Source organism: Manacus vitellinus, unplaced genomic scaffold, assembly GCF_001715985.3.
Source record: "Manacus vitellinus isolate BGI_N305 unplaced genomic scaffold, ASM171598v3 scaffold_4_pilon, whole genome shotgun sequence".
NCBI lineage: Eukaryota > Metazoa > Chordata > Aves > Passeriformes > Pipridae > Manacus > Manacus vitellinus.
In genome coordinates, this window is record NW_021940604.1 from 41288942 (window position 1) to 41311870 (window position 22929).

The 22929-nt window shown below is 34.9% G+C and overlaps 1 protein-coding gene across 1 annotated transcript in view; it reads left to right on the forward strand.

Annotated features, from left to right (window-relative positions):
* EYS (eyes shut homolog) overlaps window positions 1-22929 on the forward strand; it is a 766416-nt gene that overhangs the window by 81586 nt on the left and 661901 nt on the right. The window contains 4 exon segments of the mRNA XM_018077885.2: window positions 499-603; window positions 868-1007; window positions 5130-5296; window positions 12740-12993. Coding sequence (XP_017933374.2) covers window positions 499-603; window positions 868-1007; window positions 5130-5296; window positions 12740-12993 — 666 coding nt within the window.

Genomic DNA, 22929 nt, shown 5'->3' on the forward strand with positions numbered 1-22929 from the left:
TTACTTAGTGGAATGACAATAAAAGTTACCTCAGATAAATGTGGACTAGCCAAAACAGAGCTCAGAAAAGACATAATGAAATATAAAATATGTACATGATAGATTCAAAAGTCTTGAGTAGGATCAGGTTTGACTCATGCAGCAGGAAAAAGCAGAAAAATACAAAGGTATTACCTCCATTTCAGTTAATTATTTCCAGTGAAAATCCTCCCTCTTCAGCTCTGTATCCCCATTTGGATGCATTCTAAAATTGTTTTAAATGCTGAAAAGTATTTTTTTAATCTCCTTTTTAAGACATTGAGATTTATTTACATATATATATAAGTGGAGAGAAAAGAGTCTGAAACCTTACAGAAGATCTTTAAATTCTAACCAATATTCCAGAGAACTTATTTAAAGCAAGTTATTCTATTGATAGGACTAATATGACTTATGATATTTCTTTAAGAGTGTGATATTAATTATTAACTTTTTTAGGACTTTTTTTTTCAATCTCAGGAGAATTCTGCGAGGTGCAAATTGATAACTGTGGTTCCAATTCATGTGAAAATGGAGGAACATGTATTGCCTATGAAGATCATTTTCAGTGCGCTTGTCCTGTAGGTGAGTCATTGGAAATTTATTTTATTTTCTAAACAGAACAAATAAAATGTCATCCAAATATTTATGTTTAAGAAATACCAACATAAAAGTGGCAATGTATCTCAATGAATACAGCGAACATTTTTATGAAGAATTACACTTTTTGTTTAGGAAATAAAACTGCCAAATTACTCTAGTAGAGTGGTGTTAACTGCTAACACCCTGAACAGACATAATGTCAATATTCTGAACGAAGTGTGATTAAACATTCTCTTTGTGGTGCAGGTTTTGAAGGTGAAAGATGTGAACTCGATATTGATGCCTGCCTTTTCAACAATATAAGCTGTGCCCCAGGAGCACTGTGTATGGATAAATCTCATGGATTTAATTACACATGTTTATCACCATGTATTGGAAACACAGAGGTAGGATAAAGTGATATATTCCCCCTCGAGTTTTTGGGAAATCAAACAAGTTATTCGAAGAGCAGTGAGCTGATTAAGCCTCACTTCCCATGGTTTTCTAAACACTGTACTCATTCTTGATATATTCTCATGCTAATATTCCTTTTTCCTGTGTAAACTGTGCATCTAAAAGTGCAGGTTGTGACTAGACTGGTCACTGTCCAACAAAACGTTTGATGTCTGAGCTCTGCCTTTCTTGTTCTTTATAGGTTTACTCACTGATGTCTCTTCTGTCCCCTACTTGCTGCTGTTATGATATGAAACTGGCAGGAACTTTAGGCGAAATTTCTTTGCAATGTTTGATGTGTTTAAAAGTTACTAGAGAGAAGGCTGATGGTACAGCAATGCACAGAAAGAGCAACAAAAGTTCTATTTCCATTAAAACCAAAAATAAAGACCATAATTGAAAACAGAAAAGCTAGACTAATTGCACTTTAATGAGAGATGAAATGCAGTTAGAAAAAAAAAATCAAAATTCTCCTTTTCATCTACTCTTCAACACTTACAGTACAGGCCCAGAGCTTTGAGTTTATGAGACTTTGATATGGGTTAAACTGAAATACTGTTGCATTTTTTATTATGATAGTTGTTTTGAAAGCTATGTACACAATGCTATATAGCCTTTTCAAACAGCTACACAAACATGATAATGAGTGTTTTAAAGGCTTTATCAATTATTTTTTTGAAGTATATGCACCATAAAAATATACTATGCAGAGTAGGCAATGTGTTTACAAAGAACAATCAATATTTATGTCACCTTGAAGTCCATGGGTACACACTTATAACTGAATATGAAATATAACACTGAAATACCCATTGGCTCAAAGGTTTATACTTTAATTGTTCAGCATCTGGTAAATTTTAACATTTTTATGATTTAGAGTGTCATACTGAGTGCAAATATATTGTACATGGCACAGCATCATAATGATGCAATAATCATTATGGGTAGTTAGTATGGAAAGTGATGGTGTGCCAAGGATGCTGATGTGAGCTAGTAAAACATTTTACTGTAGTATTTGCTTAAAAGCCTCAGACATAGTTAATTTATTCATACAAACATTTCATAGACTATCATAAATGTCATGTGGGAAAAAAAGTAACTTTTTATATATAACAATATACACTCACAATATGAGATGTTTAATTTGGGCATAATGTGAATAATTAGTAGATTTTCTAATGGAAAAGGGAATAGAAACTAAAATTATGGAATTATATACTTGAGTTTTATTTGTTTTCATAGTTTACAGGTCATTAAAGTAGTATAATTCGCTTATTGGAAAAAATAAAGGCCATATTCAAACAAATAAATATTTTTATACTTTTTTTAAGCATTTTTGAAGCAATCATTTGAAATTAAACATTTCTATTATTCAATAAATTGAATTATCCAGCATTTAATACTTCTAGCATCTTAAAGGGTAACACCTTTCTTCAGAGTATAAAAAAAACATAAGAATATAACAAATACAATGTGGTGATATTGAAATATTTGTCTTAATTGTCTAAGTTTTTTCTGGATGGTTTTCTTGAGTATAAGCTTATTTGACCTTTTGACCTATTGGAGATTTGAGAAAATAATAAGCCTTAGGATAAAATCCAACAAAAATGTTTAAATAAAAAAATTAGAAAACACATAAAAATGAAACAAAAAGGAAGAGAACATTTCCCAAACCATACACATAAAAGTAGTTTTTGCATTTATGTTGAGCTGTGCTTTTCTTCAAGAAGTTGCCATATTGAATAAGAATCCCAAGGTAAGTGTAAAATTCAGTACTGAGACCATAACAAGAATCTTTTCATTTTAAGGACAATTTAAAACTTAATAAAAGGCAAATGAGTATTATAATATTTCTGTCAAGAACTGTTATTATTACAAATCTTAATGACATTATAAAGAGATTCAGATTCAATCAAACTGAAGTACTACTGGATTAGCTCATCTTCTAGATACAATTTTCTTTAGAAACCAATTGGTTATAAGGAGGGGTCTTAAGTGCTTTGAAATGAATCCATCTTCACACTGACAAAATTTTCATGGAAATAAAAAGGGAACCTAAAACTAAAATGAGGAAAGGAGCATTCATTCAGACTTAAAACTTTCTGTAGTTTTTGAAGAATACAGGTTACTTACTGGTTTAGTAAGTAATATTAGCAATTAAAAACAAAAAGGAAAAAGGCAGTTCCAGTCTTAAGTTTACCAATCTCTCAATCTGCAGATTGAAAAGAAAGAAGCTGCTGATCCTTCCAGAGCATAGATGTAATATATATATATATATATATTAATATAATATATATATAATATATATAAACATTCAAGGATAGATTGTGAATCAGCATTATAATTAACACGAAAAAAATTCAGTCTTTTTTTTCTTAACAGCCACAAATTTAGTAAAGTTTTATACAGATTTTAAGCACAGGACCAATTGCTCTACTTTTTCAATGGAAAAATAACAGGCTAGTTCACTATCATCTGTCCTGAAACAGGCAGAATTTAAAGGCAGTTATGAAAGTGATACTGTTAAATTAAATAATAAATACATCTTCCCGACTAAATGATAAACTGATACATTGATTTAATAACATTTAGTGTTTTAGTTTCTTGGAGATGTGTTTTTTTAATATTATAACATAAAAAGATTAAATAACCATATTTATTACCAACTGCTTATTCAATTAAACTCTTTGGAAAAGAGCCACTCTATCACTTTCCTTCTCAGTAGGACATGGGAGAGAAAATAAGATGTAGAACAACTCCACGTCATTGTAGGCTGAGATAAGGCAGTTTATCAAAGCAAAAGGGGAAGTTTGTGCTCATACAAGCAAAGGGAAAAAAAATAGGCTTATTTTCTACTTCCCATCAGCAAGCAATGTTCTACCACTTTCCAGGAAGCAGGGCTTCAGCACACATAGCAGTTGCTCCAGAAGGCAAACTTTGTAAATAACAAATGTTCCCACTTCTCCCTCCGTTCCTTAGCTTTTATATCTGAGCTGACATCAAATAGTATGGAATATCCCTTTGGTTAATTTGGGTCAGCTGTCCTAGTTGGGTCCCCTCCCAGGACCTTATCCACCCCCAGTCCCTCGATGGGGTGGTGGGGAATGTTGAGAGACAGTGCTGATGCTGTGCCAGCCCTGCTCAGCAGCCAAAACACTGGTGTGTTATCAACATCTTTCTAGATATCAATGCAAAACACAGCTTTGAGGGTTGTTATGGGGGAAATGAACTCCATCTCAGCCAGATCCAATAGACTGGGTTTAAGTTTCTACCACCTCTCCCCCACAGTAGTGCAGGGATATTTGGAATAGAGGTTACAGTCAGTTCATCACATGTTGTTTCTGCCGCTCTCCTCAGGAAGAGAAGTCCTTCCCTTGGTCCAGGGTGGGGTCTTTCCCATGGAAGTCTTCCACAAACTTCTCCAATGTGAGTCCTTCCCACAGGCTGCAGTTCCTCCTGAACTGCTCCAGTGTAGGTCCCTTCCACAGCGTGCAATCCTTCAGAAACAGACTGCTCCAGTGTGGCTCTCCCACGGGGTTAAAAGTGCTGCCAGCAAACCTATTCCAGCTACTCAACCTACTATGTCCCACAGGCTTACAGCCTTCTTTTGGGCATCTACCTGATCAGGCATGGGTCTCTTCCACAGGCTGCAGATGGATCCCTGCTCCACCGTGGACCTCTGTAGTCTCCAGGGTGACAGGCTGATTCACTGTGGCCTTCACCACGGGCTGCAGGGGAAACTCAGCTCTGGTGCCTGAAGCACCTCTTCCCCCTCCTTCTTCCCTGACCATGATATCTGCATAGTTGTATTTCTCACCTATTCTCACTGCTCTCTTTGGCTGCAATTACATCTGTGCAATAACTTTTTTTCCTTCTTAAATATGTTATCACAGAGGCACTACCACTGTCACTGATGGGCTCAACCTTGGCCAGCAGCAGGTCCATCCTGGAGCCAGCTGGCATTGTCTCTGTCACACATGGGGAAAGCTTCTGGCAGCTTCTCAGAGAAACCACCTCTATAGCCCTCTCACTATCAAAACCTGGCCATGCAATGTGTTTGTAATTTTCATCTTCAGGTATGTGCAAATGGAGGTAGTTGCTTCTACGATGAAGAAAACCAGAGACCTCACTGTGTCTGTGTTCTTGGATGGACAGGAAAAACGTGCCTAGAGAATATTAATGAGTGTGAGGTAAACCAGTGCCAACATGGAGCCACATGTGAAGATGGAATTAATAAATACAGGTACTAATGTGATGCCTTCATAAAGAAGTTTATGCCATATAAAAATATTTTTCCTTTCAAAAGAATTACAAAAGGAGTTGCTAATGCAGTAATATTATTTTCATATTATAAAATACCATAATACTAGCTTTCAATAAGGATGTGCCTTCAGTAACACTATGTAGCACAAAGTGTTGCACAGGAAGGACTCACAGATATTCCTCTTTGCTGGTAACAGTTAAACCAACTATGCAAAATCTCAGATAAACAAATAATCTATTTTAATAAATGGCAAACACTTTATGAGCCTGGACTGGGACATATAGTGACTTTTCTTATTAAAATTTGAATTATAATTTATTATCATTTTAGGTATTGACAAAACCGTAAAGTATGTGTTTTCCTTAGTGAGCTGTAATATGCTGTAGATATTTGAAAATGAGATTTTACAAAGTATGGTGAAAAAATAAATGGAAAAGGTTTTCTTCAATAAGCAGAGTTCAGTAGTTCTTGTCAGACTTGAATTATTTATATTTCCTCTAAAAAATTTAGAATAATGAAAATCACTCCATAATATGTGTGAATGTATTTTGAAAGGCTTTAATTCTATGCTGTGTCCTAGACTTAGAAGCACTGTAATTAATATGCTTTAGAGTTTCTATCTAGGAAAGATTGCAATAGTGTAAAACATTAAAATAAAAACAATTAAAAATTTCTTCCACTCCATCGCTATTCTTATAGTATCTCCTGTAAAAATAACTGAAATCACCAAATAAGCACAAAAACACAGATTAGTATATGATTCTCAGTATAGCAGAGTTAAAAGGAATTTTTGTCACAGAATCCTTCCTCTTTCCCAGCTTGCAATCAACTCTTGTATCAAATAACTGGACCATATTCTTTATTTGGCTGATAAATCTGTGTTTTTCCAGTCTATATAAGGAAAATAATTCTGATAGAAGTACAAAGCCATGTTTACCTTACAAAATCCACCAGCATTTACTGAGAAATTAGTAGGTCTGAAGATTTTGGTAAAAAAGAAATTTTGATTTTAGCTTGCTAACCCAGACTCAGTTTACTGACAGAAAACACTTGCTTCTTACTTTTTTAGTCTTTAAAAGACAAATCATTTGACAGATCAGTCATTTTATCTAAGGAACAAGAACACATACCATTAAGATCCAAATCCTAGATGGTCAGTTTTTTTAGTGGAGTACCTGACCCCACAAGAACACAATTGGCTATTTTGTCAAGATAAAGTATGTATAATACCTGCTTTGATGAAAGAGCATGGTCATTTTCTAATTGCAGTGAACCATGTTTTTAGAGGACTAAACTATGCCTGCCTTAAAAAAAATGGTATTTCCCAAGTTATTGTTAGCAAGTGAAACAACAATAATTTCACCTTTGCAATACACCATTAAAACCAAAAGAATACAAGAGGAAATGCTGAACATAACTACTGTAGTCACCTATCCTTTTTAAAGACTTGCAATTTGCATTTCTATCCTAAAATGGTATCATTTTTCATAAATAAGAGCTGTATTTTCAGAAAGACATAAGAAAACTGTCAGAAGAATATATGGAGAATTAGATTGTAAGTGCCATTAAGAAACCAACAGAGATCCATTTTTAAAATTATTACAGTCATTCAAAACCTAACTTAATAAGTGCAGAAGATAAAGGTATGCCAAAATGTTATGCATTAATTTTTTATTAACATAAAATTAGTATAAGACTCTAGCTCTTTCTCATAGTTAAGAAATGTTAAATTCAAAACTAATTATTAAACTTCAGTCCTAATGTATTGTTCGAGTGGTACCTTGATATAGTAATGCTAACATGAGGAAAGCATGGAAAATATCCAGCTTAGCTTCAAGAACATTCCCCTCTTTTAAGGTCTCACATTTTGCAGGTGGTCAGGTTTCGCATTTGAAAGTAATTTTTCTAACTTTCTGTGTCCTTATCTTGGCATATTCTTTCTCTTATGCCATTTTGAAATTACTCTTCCAGACAGTAGTGTCACATACGTGTATATTTATATATATATATGCATTTCTATACATATATTTGCAGAGAAATTCCTTAGAGTTCAGGAGGAGGAATTTCTTTGAGTGAAGGGGGACTTTAAAACTATGATAGGCTGTAATTCTCAGTAAGGCTATATATTAAGAGCCATATAATCACAGTAAGAAGTCTTAGGAATTTTACTCCTTTGGTTTAGTGAGACTTGTCTTACAAATAAAGTGGTCTCAATCACAGAAGCACAAAACCTCTAATTAATTCTAATGACTTGTTGCACTTCCTGCTGAGTCTGTGCTGTTTGAGATATCATAAAGTTAATCAGCACGTATTTAAAATGATAACTTCTCCAAAGAATTACTGCTCCTGCCACTGGTTTGATGGTGTAGCTGGCACATACCATGAAATAGGCTAATTGCATCCACATAGCAAAGGAATCGCTTGACCTTCGGTCATACATACCTAAAAAAAAAAAAAGAATATAAGATTCATTACTTCAGTAAATAGACAGTGTTGCTACATTAAAATGAAAACATTTAGATTTTACTTTCGAAAAAACCTTTATGTTTCATTACTTTTTGTGTAGGAGAAGAAAGAGAGAACTAAAGTGAAAGAAATCTTCAGGGAGTATATCCTCCTGTTTTGAAATCCAAGGGGGAATTTATGACTCTGTTTTCTTCACCCCTGTACATTTATCCCTTGTCAACATTACATTTTGGACAACTAAGATGCTAACTGAAATAAGATAATAATAATAGATATTTTACTGTAGTTTATGTAGTGAAAAGAATTTAAAACTCTGGGTAGTTTCCATTACATGTCCTGTTTCTTGTTTCTTCAGTCCAGTCCTACACTTATAACCCCAGGAATGGCCAGAAAGAAGGACTGAGAACTGTTAGATTAAGATTTGTATTAATCTAACAGCCGTATTGGAGGATTTACCACTGTCTAAAAGATCATGATGAACTGATATATTTTAAAAATATATTTTAGTCAATAGTTACAACTCTGAGATCAGTATTTCATGACTTTTTATGCTGGAAAACTTATCATTAAGGAATTAGATTTGATAAAACTTGAATTGCCAACTCATTCTTCAGTATTCAGTATATAAATATCAGCGCATACAATTCAAAGTTGAATTAATCTCAGAAGGAAAGAGTAAAGTGGCACATTGTAGAGTAAAATGCTTTAGAAATGAAACATTTCTTTGCCTGATGCCAGTGAGATTGTGAAAGAAAACATAATTTAGATAACTTCTGAATATCACAAAATTTAAAGCTTTTATTGTTTTATTCGTCTTTGACTTTTTCCAGTTTCTTCCAGCTGAATGAATGAGCTGTTTGATTAGATTACTTTTGGTATCTAATTTTCTCTTTTTGACTTTATTCATTATATATGATATATGCAATTTGACTGCAGGACCTAGTTGGCAGTGTCATATAAACTTAGTACTGTGATATACACAGTTTTCTGTAGCAATAATAAGCTTCTTCCACTAGAAAAAGAGGAGAAATACTCTTCTTCCCTTTGCTACAGCTCCAAAAGGTAGGTGAATATATGTTGCAATTTCTTAGGGAATATCTCTGCAATAAGTTACACAACAGCTTTTCTGCAGAGAATACAGATACATATAAAAATTAAAAGTGAAACTAAATAACCTTTTTGTCTATTTATGAATGTGTGCAGTTCACATTTCAATTGGAAAGCAAAATAATTAATAGTGAGTAAATGCAGTTAATCTGCTTAGACCAATAATAATAAATATATTTAGATAATAACAATAAATATTAAATAATAAATATTTACAAAACAAAGTAGAGAGACTCCAGGAAATCTTTGCTAATGTCAGGCTTCAGTGCTCCTATATGTCTCCTATATAGATAGAGGAAAATATCTGGGTCATCCCCTAGCACAGGTTTGCAAAACTGGATCTTCAGTCTGGTCTTTGGCTTTTTTCAGTCATTTTAAAGATCCATCTGACGTACACAGTTATTTATTCAATAGCACACAAATCACACTACATCTTTAGTGCAGAAAGTCTATCGTGACACTGTGACAACTGCGCTGGCTGGGTTAACTAGTACCAACTTGGTTACCCTCACACCTACTGTTCCAGACCTTTGGTGATAAAAAGCTATATCCTACTGCATGTTGGTAGGAACACGTTGCAGCTATGGCATAACCATAAGCACTTCAGTAAAATGTTCCTTCTTAGACTAAATTCCATGCCTGACATATCTGCATCTCCATTTAACATTTATTTTACAGGCATATCAAATTATTGTGCAACATTATCTAGATTTAGGCAGTGGAGTAGAAACATACAATTGTCTGCATGATGTGTGGGAGCACAGCAATCCACAATAAGGTCACTGTGGCTAGTGTTTGCTACCCACTACCAAAATCCATGTTTGTAGCAAAAGCATTGAGGTATTTGTTTTCCCTCCTAGGATCTGTTACACTCAAAATTTTGCTATGGGTGAAAGAGTACATATGTGAAGCTAAGAAAGTACTGTTATTCCCATTAATATAAAATTTTTCATATCTTGCTTTTCTCTGGGACCATGCTCACCCTTTCAACGTTCTCCCAGTTTGTAAGGTTGACATTTTAGTCCTCTTTAAGAAAGAGGATGGGGGGGTGTCATTAGCATCTCCTGGTTTTTACTGGGAAGTGTCCTACACACATACCAGAGAGGCTGAAGCTGGAGCAGGAGGGGCAGTAGCCATTGGCTTCAACACAGGAGTTAAACCAGTGACACCCAGCCCAGGCCATTACAGGGCTGAGCCACTGCACTGAGGTGTCAGTGCACAGCCAGGTCAGCCCTCTGATAAGGGTAAAAGTGTTTAAGTGCATGTACTTTTAATGTTTATGCATAATGAAATTTTATATAAGTTGAAATTTACATTTAGCTGTAAATGTCATGATTTAACCCCCACCAGCAGCCAAGCACCACACAGCTGTTCACTCACTCCCCCACCAGCAGGCTGAAGGAGAGAATCAGAAGGGTAAAAGCTAGAAAAATCATGAGTTGAGTTTAAGACAGTTTAATAGGCAAAGCAAAAGCCACGCATGCAAGCAAAGCAAAACAAGGAATTACTTCACTGCTTCCCATGGGCAGGCAGGTGTTTGGTAATCTCCAGGAAAGCAGGGCCCTGTCACACATAATGGTTACTTGGGAAGACAAACTCCATCCTTCCAAATGTCCCCCACTTCTTCCTTCTTCCTCCCTGCTTTACATGCTGAGCAGGACGATGTATGATATGGAATATCCCTTTCGTCCATTTGGGTCACCTGTCCCAGCTGTGTCTTCTCCCAGCTTCCTGTGCACAGTGAAGTAAATGTATGAAAAGATTTTTTTGAACTGCACTCCTTTAAAAAATGAGAAATGCAATCAAATGAAGCTCTCAAGAGGAGGGGAAGATTTCTCCTTTGCTAAGAAGTTTAGGCTGGAAGAGAGAATGCAGCAGCTATACCTACTAGGTACTGCAGTAGCAATGGATCTGCAAAGCAAAAACAGCAGTATTGAAGACCCCAGGCTTACCTCACAAGCTCATCAAAAGAGTTTTATGTCAAAAAGATATAAGGTCCCAAAACCCACCCAACGGATTTATTAAAGTGGACTTCAGTTCTTTTAGACCTTGGGGCCATGCATGGGAAAAACACAACAATGTTTCCAGGAGGTCAAAATAACACACTTTTACTGCCAAACTTTAGAAAATAAGGGAACTTGGCAAAAGTTTAAAGCAAATATTTCACAAAGCATTGACTTAGCAAATTCCAACCCATCCAAGTTTAAGTTAACCAAATCAAGGAAAAGGGAATTAGGAGAAGAAGAAGTGAAGAAAAAGAGAGAGTGAGCAAGAGAGAGAATTATAGCTACCACCTTAGACCCAGTGTAGAACTAGCTACTACAAATCCAAGGACAATAGGACCATGACCATGAGGAGGTCTTGTGGTGTGGGTTTTACTTACTATGGAATCCTGTGGCCAACCCCCCCAGGTGGGGCTTTTGATCTGCCAGCCATTTGGGATCTGGGTTAGGGGCTCCAGGGGGTGTGGTATGGGGTTTCAGGTGTGTCAGTGGCTGACAGCTGCACTAAAGGCTCTCAAGGAGGTGGGGCATGAGGGTAGAGCACCATTCCACCTTGACAGAACCTGATTTGCCCCCTCCACTCCCTTCCCTGAAATTGTTTTGAGTCATTGATAATTTTAATAGCTTTTTTTCAGTCTCTCAGACTCATGACCACTCTAGATGAAATATGGAGGGATTACTTCAAGCAAGCTCTCTTTTGGTCCATGGACTAAAAGCCCATTAGCAGTTGGTGTCTGTTAGCTTTACTCCAGGGCTCACAGCTAGTGATTTAGTTTCCATATGTCTACTATAAAAAATACAGAGATAATAAACCAGGACAGAAGCAAACAGCCGCATGAACAATCCCTTCTGTTAAAAATAAAGGAAAAAATACTCTTTCTGCCAGATGAATCAATAGAGAAAATTACTATAATCAAGGCTTCCTTAGCATGTTAGTTCTTTCCATCATCTAGATAGCATCTACGTGGACTAAGAAGATGTAAGATTACTGTAAAATTATCTCCTCCTGTGTGAGGAGACCTCTGTACATGATAAGGAAAGGATCAATCAAAGAATATATTACCAAGTACAAGGGATTTTCTAATTCTACAAGATATGGGTTAGCTCTGAGGTAGTCCAGATTTGTTTTCATTCACACATTAAAATGAAAAAAAGGCAGAAAGAGAAACATGAGAAAGTCATCTCCAGTCTTGAACAATTTATATCTCATCCAACATTTTGGGAAAAAAATCCTGAACAATTTCTATAAAATTCTATAGATGCTCTTTTTTTTCGGTTAGATAGCAATTGCAACTTTTGTTGCTAATGATACAGCAGTTTTATGCTGCTTTTGTGTCCAGAGCAAACAGCATCTAATATTGTTTCTTCATACTGATATTGTAGGAAGTAACTAATTATTTTTTCAGAAAAAAAATTAAAATGCATAATGCAAATATTTATAAGAGTTTTTTATTCTAATATTTTTATTTGAAGCTAAATATTAAAAGTTACAGAGCTACTAGTTTTTCCTATGTAAATAGCTAAGATTTTCCATATTGTTTGGCTTCATTTAATTATTGCTAACAGTCTATGTGAAATGAGTTTACATTTCACATAGACTTTACATGACTAGTTAGTCTTTACATGACTAGTTAGTCTTTACATGACTAACTAAAGGTAAAGAAAAAAGATAGAAAAAAAAAAGTGCTTCATCTGTGAGTGATTCAAAGTGAGAATATTGTTAACAATATAGCTATTATGGACCATTATATTCCAGGCTGGTGATTCTGGGGGTGCTTTTCCCCTCTCCTCATCTCTCCTCACCTCGCCTTGCCTCTCCTCTCCTGTTTTCTCATTTCAATAACAGGTGCATATGTCCCCTTGGCTACACTGGCACATATTGTGAACTCGATATAGACAATTGCATTGGAAATCAGTGCTCTGAATACGGATTCTGCCAGGACAACTTGCATAATTATAGTTGTAATTGTGTGCCCGGATATGAAGGTCCCTTCTGTGAAGTTGAAATTAATGAATGCTTAAGTTCACCTTGCAAAAACGGAGCTACTTGTGTGGATTTAAGTGGCCACTTTTCTTGTCATTGTAGTGCTGGGTTCAAAGGTAAGTTTTATCTTTTGAAGTGCCTTGTATTACAGATGTGAATGTCCCATTTTATGTAAGCAATGTTTATATAATTGTTTAATAACAGAGATGTATATATATATATGAATATGCATATATTTTCATGGTTGTATGATTTACAGGAGTTTTAACTGAATTAGCATTTAAATTCTTAGATTGTGTGTCCTAATTGTTCCTCAGCTGACCTTCCCTTCACTAAACGTACAATTCTGAGCTTTAGCTTTGCTGCTGTTAGCAAAAAAAATTTATCAAATTCCAAAACAAAATTTTAATTGTATTATTTTATTTTCACAGTTATGCAGTCTTATATCATGGCTTTAGTAATATATAGGCTAATAAGAACAAATGCTTTGGTACGGAACAGGAAAATCTAAGCATGAGGAGGAATGAGATCAGTAGCATCATCCGTCTGCATGTGTAGGATATAAAGAGCTATATTTGAGTGACTCCTATATGCTGGAGATAGGGCATCTGCCTGTCTTAGATCTTTTCTAGGGAGAGATGGGCTGTAAATTTCTGTATTGCGTTAGACGAATCCTACAAAACTGATAACACGATTCCTTTTTATACTAATTTTTGGCTTTGTGTTAATAATACTGATATTCAGACTATATGTGAGAGGCAGAAAATAATTTCGTATCCAGCAATACTGAAGTGTTGCATTTCCAGCCTTCAGTCTATATCATTGAGCACAGTTATCAATGCGCTAAATGCTTCTCTGTTGATAATCTATGATATGCTATCACTAACGAAGACAAAAATAAATAGTATATTATGTATAGTGTCGTTTGTACTAACTAATCATTAATTTACAGCTTACTCTTTCAAACTGCTGAGGGCTTTTGCTCCAATTCAGACAGTGCGTGTAGTACTAGATTTAGTCTGTCCCAGTTAAACCCCTGAGATGTTCAACATGTATTTGGATCTTTCTGGGTCACTGCCAAAGTGCTGAACTATTAAGTAATTATAACTTTACTGATCTTTTTTCATTATACATTCTGGCTAGCTTTTAGCATTTTATCATTAACATTTTTAATTTTGAGTATGTTTATGTTCCTTTATATATATATATTTACATTTATGGAAGTATACACTGGCAGGTTTGTTGCCCTCAATTTGAGTATATAATTTCTTTGTAATTTGAATTACATTTATTAAAAGGTGTTATTTCCTGTTCATGCTTATTTATTAATAAATGTGCAACAAAACAAAGGAATGTCCCAGGAGTGGCTTAAATTCCAGCAAGATAGCACAACTACGTCTGACTACAAGTGAAGAAAACATACTTGGCTCACCTGTGCAAAATCTAACATAATATATTTCCATTTTGCTGCTGAAATTTCAGCCCTTATTTTGTACTTTGCTGGACTTCGTGGGGAACTTCAACCACCCAAATATCTTCTACAATAGAGTGGGGTATAAGATCTGCTTGGAAGAGTCCTGTAGGATAAAACCCCAGAGAGAAGAAGGGTCCAAGAAAGTCTATGACTACTAAGATCACGAGCAGTTCATCTCGTGAGCAGGCAAAAATACCAGGAGGCCTGTAGGAATGATCAAGGAACTCGTAGCCAAATTCAAACACAAAAAAGGAAACATAGAGAGGACAGGAACAAGGACAGGTAACTCGGCAGGAAATAGAGACACTATCTGAGAATGCAGCAATTAGTTTAGGAAAGTCAAAGCCCAAATGCTGTTGAGTATGACAAGAATGTGAAATACACCAAGAAGGGCTTCTGTAAGCATGTATGTGACAAAGGGAAGAGAAGAGAGAATGTAGTCCCATTGCTCAATGAGATAGAACCTTGATGAGACTGGACATGGAGAAGTTTGGGTACTGAATGCCACCTTTGCTTCAGTCTGTGCTGGTGAGGCTGTCCTTCAATAATCCAACAACCTGAAACCAGAGAAAAAGTCTGAAGCAAGGAAGACACACCCTTGATGGATGAGACTCAGGAGAGGAAATACTTAGGCAAACTGAATACATATTTGTCCATGAACCCTGATGGGATGCACCCAAAAATCATAGCATCATAGAATTTTATAATCATTGAAGTTGAAAAAGATCTCTAAGATCACTGGGTCCAAATATTAAGATACCACCACCACGTTCACAACTAAACATTATCCCCAAGTGCCACGTCCACATACCTTTTGAACAGATTCCAGGGGTGGTGATTCAACCACTTTCCTGGGCAGCCTATTCCAGCACCTGAACACCCTTCTACTGAAGAATTTTTTCCAAATATCCACTCTAAAGCTCCCCTGGCACAACTTGCTTACATAAACGATGTAATTACATATTACTCTGGCCTCCAGTCGGGAGGTCTGGAGACACACCATCTATAATGCTGCTGCTTGTTTTGAGAACGCACACAGGGTCACTCTCAAGGAGAAAAGACAAGGCAGAAAGAATCGTGTCTTGTCGATACCACCTAAGGAGTCTTTCTGCTGTGCCTTTTGCAACAGGACTTGTCCATCTTGCATTGGCCTTTTTAGCCACCAGTGCGTTTGTAGCAAATGTGGGTGGAGCCCTTCCCAAATCTTCGTTCATGAAGCCTAGCCATGATGAATTACATATTACTGAAAAAATCTTTTTTTAAAAAAAACCCTTTATTTTCTCACACAATGAGGTATTATATAATAGCATTTCCACCAAAGTCAATTTAAAGAAAAATGTCACAATATTACTCATTAATTGTAACTCATTACCACATGTACTGAATATATTAAATTCTGATTTTAAGCTGTAAACAATTAATAAAAACTAACAAAAATATTATCAGTACCATAGAAATTCTCTTTTCATAGTCTCTATGGTTTATGATCCTAGGATATTTTCCAGCACAAAATAGATCTAAAGTTTGGTCATAACTTCATGTTATGAATCAGTGATTAGTATCCCAGTGTAATACTAAAAACCTCACATTTATTCTTATCTCATTTGTATGTGTGTGTTTGTTATGTTGTTTCTCTGTAATTCAGCATTCTAACATATCCAGATGTACCTAATTTTTCTTCATAAATAGTAAATTCACTTTCAGCTGAAATAGCAAAGGCAATACTGAATAAGCTAAAGAGTAAAATGGAAATTATTGTTGCTCAGTACTCTGTATGTATTTGTGGAACTATCATACTCTGTGTATTAGGATTCATAGATATTGTAAATAACTTCCCACTTATTAGGTAGGAGGTGACTTGATGTCTCTCCTGCTATTAAATGAATCCCTGTATTCTCTTTGATATAACATTAGAATCAGTTTTTATTTCAGAAGCAAAATGTTAAACAGACAACTCATATCTGTCTACTTTGTCTAGTTGATTGATCAATCTGATGTCTATCAACATTCCTCAGAAACTTTGTGTTCTATTAGCTAGGGACCTCTTAGGCAGTGCAATGGATTTGATTTTTTTAAAAAACAAGTTCATAAAAAAATGCAAGGCTTGGGTATTTTCATAATAAAAACAAATGCTTTGTAACATCATATACCACAGTCTTTCCTTTCGAACTGTAAATGATACTTGTGATGGAAACTTTAATATGGAGACATTTGGTATATGCCTGGTGCACTCTCCACTGCCTATAAGAGAATTTCACCCATGTTCAAACTCAGAAGTTTGGAATACAATTATAAAAATTGAGAAAATAACTTCTTTAACTTTTGATTAAGTGATGACTGTATATCACCTAATTCTGGTTCAGTTTTTCAAACATAACCTAGTGCTGCTCACCTTCAGAAAAATTCCCAGTCTATACTTTTTTCTGTATCTTTGTGTTAACTATCTCAATACATCAATGTTCAGCACCAAATAATTCCAGCTTTCATGATGACTGGTATTTCTAAACAAATACCACTGTGTTTATTTCTAGTTTAAAGGAAGATCTTGGAATTTTTCAGGGGGAAAAAAAGCTGTATTTATTCTAACACATCCTATATTAAAACTCTTCTGTTTAGATGCCCACAAAATGTGAAGGCAGCTACTGAGAACTCAAAGCAGATAGACAATATTGCCTCATTGGTTTCTCTTGAGGGTTTGTATCTATATAACGTACAGTTAAATTTGGGAAATATTTTTATTCTGAATATATACTGTATCCCACATAGCAAGATATTGATCTATCATTGCTTTAGCCATGTGTAAGTAACAACAGTATTGAAGCTCATCACTAATGTAGGCCTTCCAGTGACTTTTTGGGTTTGACATTAATATATGCTATATGTGATGCTCGTCAGTATTCCTCTTTTTGTCCAAAAGAGGAAAATGTCATAAGGGCCTTTTTGAAATCCTTCAATTTCATTAAATTTCTGTGCTTTGTTTTTGCTTTTTTATTCCACAAATACACAGGAGAAGTCCATGTAAAATTTGAAGTCCGTCTATGCAAATATTTGAGTGTTGGTACTTTCAGTACGTTATTAATTGGTTTTACAACAAGCCTGGGCTGGGTGTGTGGCTCAGGGCATTGGGCAGTGCAGCTTCTGAAGGAGTTCTGGCTGGCTTCTTCTGGGGAAGAGTGATTATTGCTGGCACATTGTGCCAGTGTAGCCTGCCTGTCAGATGTACAATGTAATCCCATGGAGAGAGATGAGCTGGACTCTTGGCAGTTTAGATTTGAACAGTCACATGCTTTCTCTGAGTTAAAACTCTTTCATAGATGCTAAGCCAGTGGAATGGTTTAACACCTCATATAAATCACTTTCAATCTGTAATAAGTGTTCACAGAAAGGATTACACTGCATGAGGTAAATAAAAATTAAATTTGTTTTGGATTTTTAACTACTACAATATGTTACACAGAAAAGATCTTGAAGAAAAGAAAAAAAAACAATCAAGCGTGTAGAACAACAAAGTTGAGAAAGGGAAATATCTGTCAAGTTCACAAAAGCCACACCTGGAACACCTGTCTTGCTTTTTCATAACTGCATTTTCTGCAAAGTAAGCTGAAACATTACTCAGGGTGATACCTGTCTTATCTAACAGAATAACTTATGTTGCTTAGCAAGCAACAAAATTACACACTTTGTTATCAGGTACATGATTGGAATGCTTTGTACTTATACACATTTTACAAAATGTGGACAGTAAGGCAGGAATGTTGCAAAGACAATCCTCAAAGAAATTGTTAATGCTTTGGATACTAGTTGAACTTTACAAACCCTTGTGGTTCAGTTTTTTGGTGATTTGGTTTTTTCAACAGTACTTCATTAAGTTTACATTAAGGAGAATTTTAAATCACCTGCTTTTCATCTGATCTTGGAATAGAAAGATTCATTTTATGTCTTGAATATAACCTCTAGTGAGGAGTTTTATTTAAAAAATATATTCTTTAACATCCTTTTCTTAATTGTGGTCATTCTGTCTGCTTTTGCATCATCAAACTTTATATTCCATTTTGCCTAAAAAACAAAAGTTGGTACAAAAAGTATTTAAAAGAAACTTTTTTTTTATATATTTTTGCATGTGTTTTGTGATTCAGACAGAGATGTTATAGTAGTGGTGGCACTTTATAATAGATACTTTAAATATAATGTGTATTACATTATGAAAATAATCTCTCAAATTATTTAGTTTTTATTCTAATGTCTGAATATTTTATTTGAGAATGGTATGAAATTAAACTTATTCTGATATCAAAACAAAACTCAGTTTTGTGAATATTATACAAAATCCAACAATAGTTCCACAAGTTCGGATAAAGTATGAAGTTAATGTCTTTAAGTTAAGCAGAAATAAAGTGTGAACCACTGAAAGGTGCAAACTTTCAATATAATGATCTTACAAAGTTGCACTTTTGAAGTGAATTCAATGAGACTTCATCCATTAGATTTATGAAAAGCAATGGTTTTTTTTTTTACCCTTTGATCTCCAGTTATATTTACCTGAGAACTTTGGAATCTCTCCATTTGCTAAAATAGCATGATTATTTTAAACAGAGTAAGTGATATCAGTAATATTGGTGGAGGACAAAACATCTCTGCTATTTTTTTTAGCATGCACTTACTCAGTCCTTAGGCTCTTCTCAAGGCTTTTGTATTCCTGTAAAAAAATGTCTTGTGTATCATCAGTGTGTTGGCAGAAAATGTTGCTTCTAAAGATCAGGCAATGCAATTTGCAAGAGTGACAGACTTTCCTATAATTTCCTGTTACATATTTTAAGAACACTGCAATTTTACGCAGCATAAAATATGCTATAGAGTTAATAGTAGAAGACTTGGCTTGTGGTAATTTTTTACATTCTCTTTGTATTTCAGAATCTGGTGACATGATCCCTGTAAAGTGTTTAAGAACTCAGACCTTGAGCTATGATTTATTAAATAACATTTTACTAGTAATTATGTTCAGATGTGTTGTATTAATGCTACCCTTAAAAGTGTAAGCCCACAAAATATTTATATTAACATATTTTTGTGTTGAAAGTAATTTGTAGCCAATTAATGATTTTTATCTGATGTTAAAAGGATATTCTCATCAGACATTTCAAATGTGTAGTTGAGATGAGCTGCATACTGAAAACAAAAAGGCTTCTTTGTATCTGTCCAGCTTTTTTCATGTCTTGAATACTCAGAAAATATGATCTCACAGTAGCTTCATAGATTCTTTGATTCTCTCTTGAAATATTTTTTAAATACTGTCCATATATTACCTTTGTACTCTGAGGACATGAATTCTTAAATTCCCATAGCAGCTGTTTGTAAGAAGTTTTGAGATATGCCTTTTGTCAGGTGCAACTATCAATTTAATGGCACTCCAAGTTATAACACATAATCAGAAGAGCTAATCATTGTCTACAGTACACAAAAAGCAATTACCTCTATTTTCACTACGTGTGTATTTGATTGGCAGAAATTGCACTAAAACATGAAAGCTTCTCCAAGTTTTAACATGGTTCACAGGAAAAATATGTTATTCTCCTAGCCTATTCTGAGATGTACAGAATTACCAAAACAGCACTGTTAACTTTTAGATGAAAAATAATATCATTTTTTCATAACTGTAATTAGTACATTTTCCAGTGGCTAGATAGCTAAATTAGACATAAAACAGAAGAGATGCTGAAGGAATGGTAGTAGAGATACACAGAGACTAAAGTCTTAGCTGTTTCTGTCAAAAATACTGCAGGTTTGTCAGGAATAAAAACAGTGAATTATTAAAAGTGAACAGTTTAATGTGTTAACAGCTGAAATATTTCAGAAAGTTTGGTTATCTTTCTAAATCAGTCTGTGAGTACTGTTAGCTAGCACAACTTGTAAATCAGGCAGTGGTTTTCACAAATATATTCATTAGTTATAAGAAAGATATTCTCAGTGTTTGATAACTCAGATGAGGTGGCTTGTAATTGCTTCTTTGTCAACTGAAGTAATTTTGATGTGGTAACAGCCTCTCACATAAAATCAGCACCTTGTGCCCCCATTTTCTTCTTCTCTTAAATGGAGAATGGAATTAATACACATGTAGCATGGCCATAGGTAATAAAAACAAAATACCTGAAACCAGATCATTGTCTGTTAAACAAGTATAGCATATGTATCTCTACTGTACAGCATTGTTGTGGATATTTGGGACTAATTGTCTAAACTGGAACTAAAACTGTTAATCTATGATGTGGTGTAATACAGACTAATACACTCGGAAACACTGTACTCATTGAACTCTTAAAATAATGGGGATTAGTGGCAACGTATCAGAAATTAGATTCAGATTCTGATGCTACTGGTGAGAATTTCTTAGCTATACATTATAGAAGAAATTTATATTTTTCCAAATGAAGATGGAAAATAAATTATCTTTTTCTACATCTTTTCTCATTTTGACAGAATCATTATACTTCCTGTCAAACTTGAAACAGGGAAATGGCTTTGTCTCCTTTCTCACATTTTCTTCATACATTTAGGTTTTGCCACTATTCCTTCACTCAGCTAAAGCTCCAACATTCATCTCATGTCCCAAGTTTACCTCTAACATTCATTATTTCATCATCCTCTCAGGACTCCCCAGGTCTTGTAACATTTCATATAGTTCAGTCAAAACATAGCCACAGAATTAACCTTTTGATCAGGTGCCATTTCGATTTTGATTTTCTCAAAGGGTTCGCCTTGCCCACTACAGACTAATTTTTTGTTCTTTATTGAGAATACTCCAGAATATTCCACTACTCTCTGTGTCTTTGTTCCTTTGTTTTATTTCCTACCATCTCATCAGGATTTACAGCCTGAATGACCATTCTATTGAACTTTTATAAAACTTTTGCAACTGTCTCTGCTTATTGTCCATTTTGTCCCGTAAGGACTATTTTCTCAAGATTGAATACAGGACATCCTATATTGCATTAGGTATTGACACTTAGGGAACTGAATTTCACCCTAAAACCTCAGTTTTAAAGTATAGATCCGTAGTCAGAATTATGCATATAGTTGACTCATTTTCCTGCTGAATGCCATACCCTATTTCCTATGCCCAAAAGAAATGAAAATCAAAGAAGATAGATGATAACAGTTCACAAGGAATTGTTGCTATACCTGCTGCAGTCATGTATTAAAATTATGGTACTCTTCAGTTTCATAAGATACCTTTGCTGCCTCAGATTCAGAAAAAAAGCAGAGATAGCTTCACAAAAAGGCAATAAGATGTTAACAAACCTTGGATATCATCAGTAAATGAGGATGATCTCATTCCAACATTTCCCCTAAAATTGCATTTTCTTTACACCTTTAACAATTCAAGGGAGGTGAAAAAGTGTGTTTCAAGGAGTTTTTCTAGCACATGCTTCAACTTACCCATGGCTTGTGACCAGATAATTAATTTTAGAGGAAACTCTCCACCTGTCTACCCAGAAGAAAACAGATGCCAATGCATTTCTATTTATCTTCCTCAAAAGTCACCCACCATAATCAGGGACCTGAACTAGAAAGCATAAGGAATGCAAATTATCAGAATGAGATCATAAAGACTGCACATAGTGCTACTACCTTATCAGCACTTCAGAGAAAATTCTTTAAAAAATTTAAGAACTGAGAAATGAATTTATATTTTGGTCAGTCCTTGCCATCTGTAATCCTCACTGTTGCCATGGCATACATTAAGCAGCACTCAGCAGCTGCTCCTAGCAGATAGCTTTTTAGTTTACTGAGTTACCTGAACTCTCCCTGGACTATGCTTTTGTCTCACCGTTTTCATCCATGTATCTTGAAGTCTTACAGAAAACGAAGAGATGTTTAGAAGTAGGAAAAAACCCTAATAGAAACCATCCTGTCATAAGTTTAAGTGTGCAAGAGAATCTTGGTGTTACTATGGGCTTCTCCAACGGTGGCCTTTTGTATCTAGTAGATTCAGAAAATACAGACTTTAATAGCTGACTGTCTTCATTCATATGATTCTCTGAGAGGGTATGTATGTGTGCTGCAGATAGGAGACCAAATAGTTTCCACAGTGCAAAGAATTCAGAGGAATTTCGGCTTTTTTTTCCTTTTATCTTCTGCTTTGCGGTTCACGGAAAGCTCAGCATGCTTTGTACACTGCTGACCTGTCATAGCTACTGAACACGATTTGCCTCCATATTCCTGTGGCTGGAAATAGCTTCTTCTGTTACAAATCAAAGCAACCCCTTTTGTATATTACAAATCTACATTTCACTATACCATCTTTGCTCTTAATTATTTCATCCTCTCTCATTTGCATTTTTCCTCATTAAGTGTTCTTTAGTGATTTGATCACCTTCCTTCTTTGTATTAAACAAAGAAAGAGAAATGTCTAATATTACAGGACTGACAACTTGCTTTAGAACATAGGCTGAACTGTACTATTACACATCACTGTGTAAATTAGTGTTGGCCACATTTTCATATGCAGTCATACTTCACAGTTCTTTTTTAAAGACATAAAAGAAAATTATTCACAAAACTGGACAAAAATTGCTTGAAT